Genomic DNA, 17,274 nt, shown 5'->3' with positions numbered 1-17,274 from the left:
ATTCCAATTTCCAACACTATCTCATGGACCATTTTAAGATTTGGAACAGTTAATCCTAATCCAAGTATTATACTTGTATACAAAGATGTATTACACCAGGAACCAGAATAGGAGACTATGTTTGTTTAAATGCCACAGGTGTAGGTCACTATTCAAATTGTAATCACACTATTAATACAGATGGTATTGTGGTTCAGTGGTGGCCTGTTCCTGAAGGGAAAGGATGGTATTGGTTAAGCGAGGGTTTAACCCTATCGATGAAAAGAATACTGCATTTCATAGTTTTGTGAGATGGCTAATTCCATCTTTGGGAATAAGTGAATTAGAGAAGGCAATCGTAAGTATCTCAGCAACCATGGAGGAAATAGAAAGTAAAACCATTTATATAATCCAGGTGGAACAAGAATCAATGAAAATTTCTGTTCCTGAAACAAATCTGGAAACAAACTAAAATATTTCATAAAATGGCCAAGGGAATAAATGTAGAAAAAGTTACCCTCATGGTTACCTGATCTCTCCTGGTTAAGGCAACTGGTTGCAGGAATATTAATTCTTTTAATATTGATTACTTGTGGTATAACAAAATTTTCTTCCTGGAATTGTAAGTGATCTATGATAAATTATGGAGATTGAAAAAGAAATTAAATGTAAATATCAAGTAGAAACAGGAAACTATTTCAAAAAGATTCTGGATGGTAACAGCAGTATATAAAATGTTGCAACAGAATTTTCAAAAGGACAGAAAAAGGGGTATAGACATTTGTTGGTACTAACAGACACCTTTTCAGGTTGGCCAGAAGCCTTTCCAACTAGAAGCGCACAAGCCAGGGAGGTAACAAAGATATTGTTACAGGATAGTTGTGAGGATTTCGAAGGTATGTGCTGCATGAACTTATCTGACCGTTCTGAATCAATTCATGCTAAGCTGTGAAAATCGCAGGAAAATATGCAAGAGCTTAGAATTGTTGGAGGCGGATTGGGTGAATGGCTAAATAACCTAGGAGTTACTGGATGGTTCAGGGAAATACTTAAACAAGGCCTTCTAATCTTAGCTACAGGATTACTCATTTTAATGATTGTACCTTGCATGATACAATGTATATCGAAATCAATTCATAAATCAATAGAAGGAACATGGATAGCTATGTCATAAATAACAGAGTAAAAGAATTTACTCACTTTATAGAAAAAGGGGGGATTGATGCAGAGGGTTGTACAGGGGGGTTGTACAGGGGGTTGTACAAGGGTACCACAAGTACAGCAGAGACTCCCCGGCCGCCCAGCGCTGTTTTGCTTGCTGTCACTTGCTCAATAAACCAATTTGATTCATTGGCCTGGCTCTAGTCAATTTATTTGAGCCACCATTCATCACACATGGAGAGCACATAGGAATCGGGAACAGGTAGAAAAGAAAAAGCTAAGTTGTGCTGTAGGTACGGCTGCGGTGGTTGCTTTGATATTGGAGCAGGAGGAATGTCAGGCGGAGGTGGGGGAGTGGGCTCTTCTTCTGTGGAACTGGATTGGTGTGCGTGCTATGGGGAGTTTGGACACTGAAAGTGAGACTGCCCTTGGCAGGAGTGCCATGGGGTGGCTCCAGTGACTGAACTGGAACTAGACTGACAGGGACTGGGGGAATCTTCCCTAGCAGACCCACTGGTTATAATAAAGCTAGGGGACACACACAAAAAAAAAAAAAAAAAAAAAAAAAGGAAGAAAAATGAAGTGGAATTTTTAGTTGATACGAACGCAACGTATTCAATTTTCAACAAAGCTTTAATGCCTTTGGGGGATGATTATATTATGCTAAAAGGGGTGACTGGACAAAGTGAAAAGGCTTATTTTTGTAAACCATTAAAATATCAATTGGGAAAACAGTGGGGCATCCATAAGTTTTTGTATATGCCTAACTCCCCAAAAGCTCTTTTGGGGAAAATTTGTTAGAACACTTGGGAGCGACCATTACTTTCAAAGGAGGCGAGATCACTTTAAAAGTAAACGACCGACAGTATATAGAGATGTTAATCACGTCGAGGGAGAAGTCAGGGGAGATATACTGAATCAGGTATTCCCAGGAGTATGGGCCACAAATGTACCTGGAAAAGCCAAAAATGCGCCCCTGATACAGATTAAGTTCAAGGAGGTAAAACAGCCAGTCAGGATTAAACAATACCCCCTAAAAAGGGAAATTAGGGAAGGAATTTGCCCAATGATTGAAAATTTCCTACAGCTAGGACTACTAAAAGAGTGCCAATCTGATTTTAACACCCCTATTTTACCTGTTCGTAAACCTGATGGGTCATACAGGGTGGTACAGGACTTACAGGCTGTTAACAAAATAACTGAGGATCTTTACCCTGTAGTAGCAAATCCATACACTTTGCTAACATGCTTAACACCAGAGCTAACTTGGTTTACTGTTCTAGATTTGAAGGATGGTTTCTTTTGCCTCCGTCTCCACGAAGCCAGCCAGAAAATCTTTGCATTTGAATGGGAAAGCCCTAAGAGTGGGCGGACACCCAGCTCACATGGACGGTGTTGCCTCAGGGATTTCAGAACAGTCCCACCCTGTTTGGAGAACAACTTCCAAAAGATTTAGAGTCCTGGGAAGCCCCACCAGAAGAAGGGAAGTTACAGCAGTACAGAGGCAACATCCTAATAGCTACCCAGATAGAAGAGACCTGTGTGGCCTGGATGGTATGACAGGATGGTGTAGATTGTGGATCTACAATCATGGACTAATCGTTAAGCCTCTATATGCACTAACCGTAAAAGACAACAAGAATCTTCAGTGGACAAAGGAAGCCACTCGAGCCTTCCACCAATTAAAAAAACGCCTTGATGTTGACACCAGCCTTAGGACTCCCAGACGTGAGTAAACCATTCTTTCTTTTCTCCCATGAGAAGCAAGGAATTGCCTTAGGTATACTAGCACAGCACGTGGGCCAGTACCAGCAAGCAGTTACTTATTTTTCTGCAGCTGAAGGATGGCTGGGGTGCCTCACGGTCGTTGCAGCAGTTGCACTAAACATCCAAGAAACACGCAAATTCACCTTGGGCCAGAAAATGACTGTGCTGGTGTCCCATACAGTGTCCGCAGTGGTGAAAGTGAAAGGTGGGCACTGGCATTCCCCACAAAGGTTTCTGAAATATCAACCATCATGGTGGAACAAGATGATGTAGAGATAGTGGTAACTAACATTGTCAACCCAGCTCCTTTCCTCAGCAGAAATGAAAGAAAACCCGTACACCATGATTGCCTGGAAACTATTGAGGCCACATATTCCAGACGTCCAGATCTGAAAGATACCCCTTTAGATGACGCAGAAACCTGGTTTACTGATGGGAGCAGCTATGTCAGCATGCTGGATATGCAGTTACCACCTGCAGAGAGGTAACAGAATCTGGACCTTTGCCTATAAACACCTCTGCACAAAAAGCAGAGCTGATTGTGCTGACTAGAGCCTTAGAAATAGCGAAAGGGAAGAATATAAACATCTATGCAGACTCAAGATATGCATTTGGGGTCGTACATGCGCATGGAGCCATTTGGAAAGAAAGAGGACTATTGAACTCTCAAGGCAAAAACATCAAACATGCACAAGAAATAGTGAGACTATTGGAAGCGGTCCAACTACCTGAGAAGGCAGCAATCATGCACATCAAGGCACACCAGAAGGTGAGCTCAGAATTAGAAGAAGGAAATGAACTGGGAGATAGAGAGGCAAAAGAAGCGGCAAAAGGTGAGATAACAATTGAAGGAGCTTTAATTCCTGATGGGAGAATTTCCCTGGAAGGTAAGCCAAATTACAACAAAGATGACCAAAAATTAATCACAGACCAAAAAGGAATATTCAAGGAGGACGGGTGGGCCAGCACAGCACGGGGAAGAATAATTGTCCACTCCTCTCTGTTATGGTCACTAATTAGGAATGAGCATCAAAAAACGCACTTACGTAAATATTTGACAAGCAAAATTATGGGTAGAAATTTGTATGCTACTATCCAACAGGTAACTCGCCAATGTGATCTCTGCCTCCAAGCAAACCCGCAAAATAATCCTAAACCCAGAATGGGTCAAACTGGGAGGGGCAACGGACCAGGACAGCAATGGCAGATCAACTTTACAGAACTGCCAAGAAAAGGGGGGTGTAGATATTTGTTGGTATTAACAGATACCTTTTCAGATTGGCCAGAAACCTTTCCAACTCGAACTGTGAAAGCTCTAGAAGAAACGTAATTGATGCGAAGGACATATGCCTTGATACAGAACAAGGCACGTGTCATTTTGAAATCCATCCAGACATCACTCAAAGGACTGTACTTGTATATATATTGTACTTGTATATATTGTATATATGTGTATGCTTAAGAGTTGCTTGTGCTTTTGTGAGGATAAATAATGATAATGATATTGTGACTGTTAAGAAGCATTCTAATTTTTGTATTTGTAATTTTACTAAGATTACTGGGTGTGACTTTATATATTCAGCTACCCATCAGCAGCTGCATTTTTACATCAGACTCTGTGCAACGTGCACTGAGATGCATGACCTTAAGTGTGGCAGTGTTTGATACTTCTCACAATGCCTCCCTGAGGTTAGTAGTGACAAATCACAAGTGGGGAACACATCTTTCCACAGTTTTTGCCATCTCCATGGTACCTAACTGGAGACATGTTCAGTCTTCTACAGAGGCGCACAGCAAGCATTCCTCCCAGAGACGCTACAGACATGTATCACATACACATCACACTGATGCTCACATGAAGATTATCACCCAGAATTTGAAGCACACATTTAGAAAATGTGGTGGTTATGGTTCAGTTCAGTTGCTTGTGCAGCAAATTCTGGTGCAACTCAAGGTAATCATAGAATCCCAGACTGGTTTGCATTGGAAGGGACCTTAAAGCTCATCCAGTTCCAACCCCCTGCCACAGGCAGGGACACCTTCCACTAGACCAGGTTGCTCCAAGCCCTGTCCAACCTGACCTTGAACACTGCCAGGGATGGGGCAGCCACAACTTCTCTGGGCAACCTGTGCCAGGGCCTCACCACCCTCACAGTAAAGAACTTCCTAATATCATGAGCAGTCCTGTAGCCACTCAAGAAAAGCACAGGCTTCCGCCACCCCAATATACCCAAATGGTACTCAGTTGCACTTAGGCAGCTGAACTGAGCCACAAAGCTTCAGCTACTAGCCCAAGTTCCTTGACCACCAGCCCATGAGTTCTTCATACAATAGGAGATTTGGCTACCTGCATCACTCAAACCAAGGGAATTATAATTAAGTGTTGTATGTCAGTACCTGCAGGCTTCTCATGGTTGCTCCTAGATGCAAAAAAGCATTTTCTCTTGACCTGAAACAAACACAGAAGACAGTCCTTCAGCTATGCTCCTCAAAGATGTCAAGCTCTGAGAGTGAGCTGCTGGGCTCATCTTACTGGATTTCTACCATTCTGATCCGCTCACACAGGTTGATGGAGTTGATAAGTAGGACAACGCAACACGGTGAAAATGTGTTATTCCTAATACTGAAAAAGGAGGAGCAAGAAAGAAGAATTAAATCATCTCCGAAGAAAAAAGGTTTCAATATACACAGCCCAATTTTCCCACTGTTTACTTGAAACGCAAAAGGCTGGATCCACCTCGTTTAACTCAAGATCAGTATCTAAAGTTTTGAGCACTGGCACTCAGCATTCCTTTAAATAAAAGGAGAGTCTCGTTTAGTCTCCTTTCACTAAAAAGTAAGTACAGACCAAAGCTCCTCTTCAGAGCTACTGACATAGAGATACTCCAGACTGGAAGCAACCTCATGAGTGAGCAAATTCAGTTTGTCAACATCTGCAGATTCCCCTTGCTACAATATCTTGTGAAAGATGACCAAGCTTGTTATGGGCTTTTTATCCATGTGGTGGGAGTGCCTTAGCCCCTCCTGACAGCACCACTCTAGCCTAAATTCCCAAACTAAACAGCTGATACGCTGCCAGGAAACATTTTGGTACCAAGTGCGGCAGGATGCCAGATCCATGCAGGGACAGAGCTGTGAGATACAGACCACACATGTGTGTGCACGGGTGTGTGTCACCATGTTCAGTCAACAAGTCCTACATGTGCTATGGCTGCTGGAAGTCCTGTTGCATGGGACCTGCTAAGTGAAGATTACCTGGGACGCTGGGCTTAAGGTGGGTATTTCTCCTCCTGTCCTTCTTTTTCCCCCCTCTACCAATCATTAAAGAAAAAAAGGTTCAGTGCTGCTTTGGTTCTAGAAACAAGACACGAAGAGGTGTGAAGGAGTTTCTGCATTTCCCTTGCCTAGCCTGTTTATCTACAATTACAGATTAATGCTCCTAAAATATGCTGTGGTATTAGCAATTTTCAAACCAGTGTTTCCTGGCAGAGACCAGAACAAGGACCCCAAACATTACCTCAGTAGTTTCAGATGACAGAACTACAGCAGGAAGCTCAGTAATGTCTCAATGCTCTGGTCACATGATGGATTTCCAGACAGACTGTAAAACATGGAAGGAGACGAATTCTAACAGAAACTGGGACAATCTGTAAGTATTTTTATAAACTATACATGGATGTGCACACACATGTGCATATGCAAATTCTGAAAAAGGACATGTCCAGAAATTCCTTAAAATTTGAGCAAGATTTAGTCCCACCAGGCTGATCTCTGTGTTTCTCTACATCCTACAGCCAATTAACACTCCAGTTTTAAGAGTCTTACCTTTTCATTACTGTAAATTTATAAAGTGATGCTACTGACATATTTAGTGCATGAAACATGGGTATTATGCTGGTTTTATTTGTTACTACTCCTGGAGTGCCCAGCCCTTCAGGAGTTAATCTCATGGTTTAGGGGGCCAGGTGCTCTTGCTGCAGCTATGCTACAAGCCAGGGTCTTGAGGTGACACCACTTGGGTCTAGCCACATGACTGAGGAATATTATGAAATGAATTTGTGTTCTGAGATGTTTACACACTGACATGATAGAGTTAGGAAAGTGCATGTTTGAAACAGAGAGGACAGTAGAAAGTGTGGGTTTATTTAAGCACCTGGGTGAAGCTTTGCAGGGATTTCTAGAAGGCCATGGCTAGAGGAGAGCCACTTTACACTGGCTGCTAACCTGAACACTGACTGTACCTGGAGGATGGGAAGACAGATAGACAAACAGGGTTGCCAAGTGCACAACACTTACTCAATTTGTGTCAGCTGGGGACATCCAGCCAGTGTCTGGCACAGCCTGGTCACATCCTCTGGACCCAATCAGGAGTCCCTGGGACTGAAGCAAACAAATCACTCAGGAGCTAAACATTCCCCATGACCACAGTAGAGCAATACTCCCATAACCTCACATCCTAGGAAAAGACTTACAGCAGCTCTCCTGCTTCCACTACCCGTATTTTGTTACCCACAGTCTAGGACTGAGAAGTCAAAACCTGTGATAACCAGATGATTTCACCAGCTCTGAGCTGATTCAAGAAATCCAGTCCACCAAAATAGCACGTCACTTTGGATGTTGCCTCCCTAGAGCCACATCATTGCTACTTAAGTTGTTTGAGGAAACTGGGCAATTCTTTTACTGCTCAGCACTGTCCTGGTTCCCTCAGAGAAAGGCTGGGAATTGTGCCTCCTATGTCCTTCTCCAAGAAACAAATCTCAGAAACCTTCCTGGGTGACAAACTGGGAGGTCTCCATGGGACAAATGTAGTAGCCAGACAGATCTGTATTCCATTTTGTATGGGTAGAAGTTTCCTCTGCAGGAAATCAAGGCCAACCCCTCAAGCCCAGTCAAGCAAAAGATGTCCTATTGTTTTCCTATCTAAGCATGTAGCAATGGAGATCCCAAGTCTGTTCCAAGAGAGTCAGACCTCGGACTTGGTCCTTCACCCAGCCACCTCTGGCATATCATTGTGTCCCTCCACTGACCCCAAAGCACAAACATCTGTTGGCCTGGGTTGATGTCAGTTGGCCCAATCTCTTTAAAGCTTTGCCAAATTACACCAGCCAAGACACCTTCCCTTGTAAACAAGTATTACTCTGGGGACTGGCCTCCCGGAGCAGTTTCAGCAGGGAAGAGGATGGTAGAGAGATACATTAAAGATGCACTTTTTCCAGTGGTGACTCATGGGGAATCAGTCACGATGCGATAAAAACACAGGAAAGCCCCTCCCAAGGCAGGCAGAGCACAAGACAGCTCTCTGAGGAGACAGCTGGAGGAATGGGTATGTTTCACACAATACACTACAGGCACGGACTCCCCCAGCCACCTCTCCCTACACTCCTTGGTGACAAAAGGAGTGTTTTGGGGGCTGGCCATTCCAAAAGCACTGTCCTTCTGCTTCATGCTTGGGATGCATGAGGAAATCACTTCTCCATCTGCTGGTACTTGTGACTCTGGGGAATGAATGGTTTATTCCCTGAGGTATGCTCATGTTATTGCCCCCATGGAGCTGACTCCCCAAACTGCAGCTGGGGAAGAGGGTGAGGTGTTGGCAGTGGCCTCATACTCATCTGCCTTTTCCCACCACCTGTCAGAATTAAGTTCACATCATCACAAGGGCCTTATATCACCCCTTTTCCAGTCTCCAGAGCGTTCTGCATCCACTCAGCTATTTGGGCATTTGCTCTGCCCTGGCCCAGGAGGGATATGGCTTGCAGCCCTGATTAGCAGTCGGATACCTCTGTCTGCTCCATATTCTCAAGATGTCGAGCCATGAAACAGCTCACCCTGCTTCCACCACCCTGACTGGAGCTTGGAGCAAAATGACTCTGTAATTGTCACACCCTGGGGACATACATTATAATCTAAGATTTCATTAGGAGTTCAAAAGGATTAGAGAGAGTGGGTATAATTTTACCTGATTCTGTCCCAGAAGGCTATGTGAACCACCTGGCTGTGTCCTAAGCTGTAATCAGAAAAGAACATAATTAGGTTAGAGTTTGAAGACATGTTCCTGTATCACTCCTAAAATGCCACAGCTTGAGGCTTTAAATAGCAAAAAATAGGAAAAGTACTCCTGGTCATACCTGAGGTCCATTATTGTAATGTCTTCCAACGTAGATAAAGACTGAGCTAAGAAAAACACAGAGTCCAGGGAGATGTGGTTGCCATTAAGTCTACAGGAAGAACAGATGAAATCAGCTGCTGCAAGCAAAGCTATCAGGAATTTACACCGCATCACCCAGGCCCTTCCCAAATGTGCTGCCACAACCATACCCCCACAAAACCCATCCATGAGTAAGGAGAAACAGGAGCTACTCACTTGAGAGAACTTAACCTTTTCATATTCTGGAGGAACTGAAACAGCTGCAGCAGTCCCTCATCTCCCAGATAATTATTTGATAGGCTAGGATTTAAAGAAAGACATTTAATTTTCATAGAAAACAAGAATAGGAATAAACAGCTCTCAATAACAGGAGCTCTGGAAACAGCACGGGCACCCTAATCAAACCAACGCATGCACTGCCCCTCAAGTAAAGCCTACAGGAAAACCAAAGACCGGGAATAAACAACACAGGACAGCCAAAAACCTAGCTCAGGGCTCATTCTTTTCTCATGCCCGCCAAGTGACCCCTCGGGACTGAGGGGTCCTTTTTAATGCAGTTACCAGGGACCAGAAGTCCCCAGCTGTGAGAAATGACTATCATAGACAGAGGAGCCCTGGGTTAGTCCTGGAGAAGGCTACTAGGCTATTATAATAGAGCCTAAGGATTACAACAGGCTACAGCCCATGTAAGATCAAGGGACACAATTGCTTAAATAGAGCAGAGGCTAAAAATCTCTTCTACAGGCTGCCAGGCCTAAGGGAACAGCCAGCTCTCAGATGGTGGTGCACAGACTACAGGCTTGTGATGGTCTCTCTTCTGGCCTCAAAATCTAGATGTAGGGTGTGTGCTGGCTAGCCCTCCCATCAGGGCTGCATTTGCCCATCTCTTAGTGTTAGCACAGCACAAACGGAAAAAAGTGCTTTGGTGCTGAAGGTCCCTGCACACAATACATGGGATCACCACCAAAAACACAGATTCCCAGCCTTGGTTTGGGTGGGATTCCTCAGTTTCTACAGCTTTGCCCTCAAATGGCCCAAAGGCAAAAATGACACGACGTTTCCCAGCTTCTGCAATACCTGAAGTCAGGCTAAGTGATCAGGCAGCCCCTTTCTAAATTTATGTCCTGCAACCTTTGCTCTAAAAGAGCATTAGAACTGTATATCTCCTTGGCAAAGGATATCAGCCCAGGTAAATCTATGCCCTTCATGAGGTTACAACTCTACCACATCTCCATATAACACTGCAGAACAAGCAACTGGCATTTTCTCAGTATCCCAAAGAACTGCAGATAAGGACCATAACAGTCAAGAAGAACTCACTCCAGCTCAGAGATGCTGCTACATTCCCTCAGGACTGCATACAGCTTCTCCAGGTCACTGGCTTGAAAATGACTATCTGTCAGTCTAGGAAGAAAGAAATCAACAGTCTAGGTCTGCAGGATTGCAAACAAGATTGTAAACTTCACTCCTTCAGATAACCAGAGAATAAAGGAGGAGACAGCAAAATAAAGAATACCCTTGAAAAGGCAACATCAGCAGCTCTGTCACCACCAGCTCCCGCCAGCTCCCATGGGAGCTGATCTGGTAACTGCACAGTCACCCTGCCAGCTCTATGACCAAGACATACAACCCACAGTCTATTTTAATGCCTGTGGACAACCAGAGATGCTAGCCACAGAGCTTCTAGTGTTAGAAGGTGGAAATAGGAACACAATGACAAATGACTGACCGAATGGGCCTTTACCAGCTCTCTTGTGCTTCACCATTCAAACGTGAAGATAGTGGTTATGTCAGCTATAGAATCCAGAGACAAGACATGCATGAAGTATAAGGAAAATCTGCCATGGTACCTTATTTTTTGTGGGGTAGTAGGAGTCTGGTTGTCCTCTCCGTATTGTTGGTCACCAATGATGCACACAGCCTCTTCCCTAAGCGAGCACAAACCCAGACAAGAGTAAAAACTTTAAACACTTCAGCTATTTGGCAGTCCCTAGGGCTGCCCTGGCTCTAGTCCACATCCATATCTTGCCAATAGCAAGCTCCTCTTTCTTTCAGTGATTAAGCAAATAGCTGAGCATGCAGGCAACTGGGGAGAAGGTGAAAAACCAGATTACTCATCTAAGCTACAGTTTGGAGAATTCAGCTTTTTCCTAAGCATGTTTTGTGAAAAGAGTCCATTCCTGAACCAAAGCTTGATTATTCACAAATAAATGGAACATCCAAACCCTGAAATATCTCAGTTTGAAACATCACCTGGTACCTTAAAGGAGTCACAGATCATATGTGCCAGGCAGTCACTCTCTTTCAAGCACAGCCACAACAAGTGGGTTGCATCCCATGATGGCCCTGCTGTTCCTCCCTGGCTAAGAGGTGGGCTGTGTACTTTGAGAAATGTTATTTTACAGTAGGCTCAGTACATGGAGAACAAGGACATAAATAAGTGAACCTACGGCTCCAGGAGCAACAGGAAACCATTTCTCAATCAAAACATTTGGGTTGAGCTTTTCTGACAGTAATTTTCTGAGGGGGAAAAATTAAACTCCAGATTTACTTTGATTCAGGAGTACCATGATCCAGAATGCAGAGTGTAGTGAACTAGAGGGTTTTAAGAGCGCAGGGATGAGTGAATCTTTTTGCAAGTTGGCCTGGAGGTGTGAGGTTCACTTGGGTTTTTGCTCTTCAGGATTATCAGAGAGCACAATTTAGGATGGTGTGGGTTGAAATGTCCCCCAGAGACATGAAACATTAACACTACAGAAGGCAGAGACAAATTTCAAAGTGGCTAAGGAAACCAGGAGAAAGTACTACATTTAGGTTCAGATGGAGGGGGGGAAAGAACCGCTGTTGATACCTAACTGGGATGTAAGAACTGAGATGCTGAGAAAACACCATTTGTGCACACGCACTCTTACCTAGGAGGAAGGGGAGAAAACTCTCTGTCTCCTGTAAACCTCAGGACTGAAGTCTCACGACAAAGGCTGTGAAGAAGAGAATAAATCAATGTCACATTTTAGTTACTTATTGGAATTCTTGGGGTGTTTTTTTTTTTTTTGTTGTTGTTGTGGCTTTTTTTTCTCTGCAATAACTTAAAATACTCCCTACGCAATCAAAAAATAATCTTTAGTTTTAAGTACTGGTTGGATCACACTATGCAGTATCAGATGCCCCGCTTTCTCTGAACCATTAGAGAAAGTGCAGACAAAATGGTTACACTTGAACTCCTGAGGATTTCAAAGAGACAGTAATAAGAGAATTTAAAGCTCCGTTCCAGGAGATGTCACTGGTTCAATATGCTACAGAGATCCTCTCTCCAGAACTTCCCAGAGCAGAGAAAAGAAGAGTCTGTAACTGCCCACCACATGTGAAAGGACACATAGTCCTGTAGCTTCTCAAATGCTGGTTAATGGCTCAGATAAAAGAAGCTCACAGCAATGTATTACCAAGTGCCTGTGTTAGTAATCACCTCTGGACACATTCCTCACCTACCCCACTTTCAGGGTAACTAAACAAAAACCTCAGAACATAACTCTCAGACTTGTAATTTGGGATTAACCCCAGGAATGATTCAAGACTTACATACCTGAGTTGTACATCCATCATCTTCTGGCAGGTACTTACCGACTTCAATAGACTGAAAATGCCATTAACAGAGAGGTGGTTTTGACTGAGACTAAGAAAGGCAATATAGAGAATTAGCTGCCTGTAGTACCTCTTCTCTGGAGCTGGCTGAGAGAGCTGGGCTTGTTCAGCCTGGGAAACAAAAGGCTCTGGGGAGACCTTAGAGCAGCTTCAGTGCCTAAAGGGGGCACAAGAAAACTGGAGAGGGGCTTTGGACAAGGGCCTGTAGGGACAGGACAAAGGGGAATGGCTTTAACCTGACAGAGGGGACACTGAGCTGAGCTCTTAGGCAGAAGTTCTTCCCTATGAGGGTGCTGAGGCGCTGGCACAGGGTGCCCAGAGAAGCTGTGGCTGCCCCATCCCTGGCAGTGTTCAAGGCCAGGTTGGACACAGGGGCTTGGAGCAAGCTGCTCTAGTGGAAGGTGTCCCTGCCCATGGCAGGGGTTGGAGCTGGATGAGTTTTAAGGTCCCTTCCAACCCAAATCGCTTTGATTCTATGAAAAGGGACAACACAGAAGCCATCTGTGTCCCTTCACTGGCTCAGAGGATTTGCTGGAGGAGCCATGCCTCTGGGATGGCTCCAGGGTGCCTCCAGCAAGCAGCTTCCTTAGCAGGTTATGCTGAACTGGCTATAGTTGTCACAGGAATCAAAGGTTGCTCAGCATTCACCCACACTGCCCACCCCACCCCAATCCTCACCAAAATCACTAACCAGGATCTCACTAGACATAACAGAATGCTGAGACCCTTCCTTGGGGTCAGGCCCCATGTCTCTCTCAGTATTCTACATGCAACATCACCTGTTTCCCTCCACCCACCTGCAGCCTCTCAACAGTAAGGAAAAGAGGCACTTACTCCACTTCAGAGAGAAAGGGACAACTCCGGAGCATGGCAACAATCTCCTTTGCATGTTGGGAAGACAGGCTGTAGTCCTGCAAGCTGTGAACACGAGGGTTTAATGAGCAAGCAGTGAGGGGACAGCGGGACTCACGCACTTCTGGTGTCTCTCTCCAAGTCAGGGCACACAGAAACAGTGCCAAGAGAGATCTTTTGCTCTCTGCTGTCACAGCCCTGGGCATACCACTCTGTCCCTCTGTAGCTTCTCTGCAAAGGAGTGCAGATGGACACACTTGCAGAGTGCTGTGTGAGTGCAACACCTCGTGAGAGCTGCCTGTCACCACAATCCACGAGAAGGGGATGGATAGAACTGTTCCTGTTGTACAGAGGAGTGACAGAAAGACGAGGGAGGGGAGGGCCATTTCCCAACATTGTGATGCTCAGATAACATGCCTGAGGTCTATTTTGAGAAAACCATTACTCTCTTCTAGAGCCCAAGCAAGAAAGAAAACTATTATACCTTTGAACATATATCAATATGGACACTACCAAGGGAACTCTGCCTCTCTAGGGCTGCTCTCTAGAGCCTAACACACAAGAAATAAAGCCACTGGCTGGCCAAATAGCATTTTCTATTGTTATTTTTATTTACTGGTTCAGGTTTATATAAAATATTTTTGTATGTGGAAGCATATTCTCTCCTTAAGGAACAACACAGATGCTACCTTTGTCCTTCTATAGTAGCTGGCATCTGCAAATCACATTCACCAGCAGGGATTTCAATGCCTTCTCTTATCATAACTTCACTTGTCTAGTTGGAATTACATGTCCCTTATTCTCTTCCCACCTCAAATCCAAAGATCTGTAAACAAGCAAACTATCTGGCTTTTAATATGCCTTCACAAAATACGTGATTTGAATGCTGGTTAGTATTTTCTGGAGTTTTTATCTGGAAGAAACCACGATGTCTGTTCTGTGCAACCATTCCATGCAAGGTTAAGTGATTTTCAGGAGCCAGAGGAACTCCATTGGGAGATCAGAGCTCAGGGATTTCACTGTATATTTGAATCAACTTGATAACTGAGCCCCAGTTCAAAGGCACTACCAAGATGCAGGATGTTTTGCCTCCATGTGGGACTGTGCCATCACACAAAGGGATAAACAAGCCCATGTGTGCCAGGCTGCCCACAGCATCTGAATAGGATGTTCAGGCATCTGAACAGTAGCTTCTACAGGGCTAGGCTGAGCCAGTTTATACAGGCTTACGGAATACTGGGAGGTCTCTCAAGGACTGCATGACATGGTAGTGAGCTCCCTAGCAGGGAACAAGTGATTCTTTTGTAGTTTCTGAATTAAGGTCAAACCCACCCTCCCCTCTAAAGTACACACGGGCAGGGAGAACACAGGAGCCAGACAGAGAAGAAGCAGAGTCTTTTCCTTCATTCAGCCTCAGACTACATTGTTTTTCAGCAGTTTTGCAGCAGAAAATCAGCACATCAAGCTTACTCAGGCACTAAGGTAAGCCTTTGTGGAACTGGCTGGTAGGTCTGTGTAAAGACCAGCTATTTTGCTTACATTTATGCTTGCTCAGGTGGATTGAGCTCTGCCAGCTACAAGGGTAGAGACAACCAGTTCTGTGGCTGGAGTGGTTTATGGTGATGCCAATCTGATGGTTTGAATCAGCCTAACGTTGTATATAGCACAACCCCGGGTGCAGTTTCTCATCTTGGAACTTTCCAAGATGGGCCAGAACAATATATAATCACAGTGTCCTTCCTGAAAAACAAATCCAAGCCAATGTTAGGGCAGCGGTGGAAAGATGACATCTCTTTCAAGGAGGTGCTTTACAAGGACTGAAGCTGTTGCCTGGAGGCTAAAGAGGGCCTTGGCACCTTCCACACCAGCACATTGCCACAGGAGAGCCACAAACCAGGCATGTGGCTACAGGGCAGCAGGACACCCCTCATGCTGGAGCTGTGGTACACACACCACAGTAACACAGGTAAGAAGACTGAGATGGGGTTTTTTTGATTTTTTTTTTGCAAGACCAGCAGTTTGTTGGAAAGAGGATCAGTAGAAGCTCCATTCCAGCAAGAAAAATATGAAAAAGCTGCCTGCAATTCAGCTTCCCTGAAGTCACAGTAAGGATTCATTTTGGCTGTTAAACTTACAACATATGACAACCATAAGAGCTAGGATTTAAAAGTTCCATCTTTTCTTGGTCATTCTGGACCCATGAAAACACCAAAACCTGTAATTTAAAGGAGTACAGAGCTACAGCTACTTAAATCCACACCTTTTCAGTAAATTTAGTTGATTTGTAGCAAATTCATGCTAGCTGGTAAAGAAGTTGATGTATCCAGAGCTTGAAGGCAAGTTTAAATTCTATTATATATGAAGTATTACAGCCTGCTAAACAATTTCTAGACCAAGGATAAAACAATCTGTTAAAAAAATGCAAAGAGTAAGTCCATAATGTGATGAATTCAAATTTTGTTTCAAACAGAAAACAAAAAGGAGTAAAATTAATTTTTGTTGAATTGATTAGCCAACAATTAAGCTGTAAAGCAGAGTCCATTTAAAAGGCAGCACCTAAAGAGACAACATACAGCATGTATTGATATATGTATTGATAACTGGCAAGCGGCTCAGTAGCGTTCTGACAAGTGATGACTTCCTTTGCCAAAGTGAGAACAGCAGCCAAGGCAAGGTTGTGGTTGCTCAGACTGTGAACATGAGGAAGAAGACAACCTCAGCTGCTGGACCCAACATACCTCTTGCTGTAATAATAAATCCCATTGAAGTATGGCACGTTACAGTAGTCTGGTCTAAAACCCATTATAACACCCCTGAAGACACAATACTAGCAACCTCTGAGGAGATATTCTCTAATTGCATGTTTATTCTGTTTCACTACTTGTTGGACCTCATTAAATATGAACCGTGAGGTCTTGTTTCTCTTTCTGGGATGCTTTTAAACACTTCTAATCATACTGCAAAGCCATTAATTAACTCCTGCATGGGATCCAGCAGTAATTGCAGGTATTTTTGATTCACCTGCTTGCACCTGGGGGTATGTGGAAGACCTTTAAAGAGGCACTCCCTTTTAACTGGGGTAGGAAGGCAGTTCTGTGGCTTTGACTTACAGCGTGCCTCTTATTGCTGAAAATCCAAGGGAACAGTGTCTTTTCTGTTTCTTCCTTTGAACTGTAGCTAAAATCCACATGGAAAAGGGATGTTGTCAGTGGTTTTGTCCACAAACTGATTTATCTAATACTGTTCCTGGTTACAGTATCAATAGTTGGAATTGTTGACCTTAAAGATCTTTTCTAACCTCAACGTTTCTATGTTCAGCTTTGTGACTATCCTTCTGTAATGCGAACTACACTGAGACTCCAACACTTGCAGAGGCTCCGCTCTGCTTTGTCTGCTTCTGCTTAAACTGCCCCTGCTAGCTTCCCAAAAGCTTTAAATCCCTTTAAATCATAAATCACGCTTGTTCTCTCCACCTAAAAAGATGCAGACCCATGCTGGGAGCCCTCTTAGCGGTCAGTCCCTCTCATTCAGCACTTTGCTGTTAGTGTTACAAGGAGTACAGAACAGGGCTAAGAAAAAGACTGGACAGACAGGAATGGAGCCATCCACTCTGATGCAGAGGTGAGGTATCTCAATCATAGCCTAACCAAGCAGATGGGAGGTGAGGCAGTAGAAGAGGAAAATGCCATGGCAGGCACCAAATTGGGCACATGTAATTTCTGGAGAGG

At 44.1% G+C, this 17,274-nt stretch overlaps 1 protein-coding gene across 1 annotated transcript in view; it reads right to left on the bottom strand.

Moving 5' to 3' along the window:
- NLRC5 (NLR family CARD domain containing 5) overlaps nt 1-17,274 on the bottom strand; it is a 50,762-nt gene that overhangs the window by 19,325 nt on the left and 14,163 nt on the right. The window contains 14 exon segments of the mRNA XM_061369118.1: nt 2,094-2,173; nt 5,305-5,356; nt 5,441-5,530; nt 6,425-6,508; nt 7,204-7,287; nt 8,319-8,402; nt 8,867-8,914; nt 9,036-9,125; nt 9,272-9,355; nt 10,376-10,459; nt 10,906-10,983; nt 11,968-12,033; nt 12,636-12,777; nt 16,103-16,236. Of these exon segments, the coding sequence (XP_061225102.1) occupies nt 2,094-2,173; nt 5,305-5,356; nt 5,441-5,530; nt 6,425-6,508; nt 7,204-7,287; nt 8,319-8,402; nt 8,867-8,914; nt 9,036-9,125; nt 9,272-9,355; nt 10,376-10,459; nt 10,906-10,983; nt 11,968-12,033; nt 12,636-12,777; nt 16,103-16,236 (1,200 nt within the window).

Source organism: Neopsephotus bourkii, unplaced genomic scaffold (genome assembly GCF_033783945.1).
Source record: "Neopsephotus bourkii isolate Nb327-2 ecotype Australia unplaced genomic scaffold, CSIRO-AGI_Nbou_v1 NB_1474, whole genome shotgun sequence".
NCBI lineage: Eukaryota > Metazoa > Chordata > Aves > Psittaciformes > Psittacidae > Neopsephotus > Neopsephotus bourkii.
This window is presented reverse-complemented; position numbering and strand designations above follow the sequence as displayed.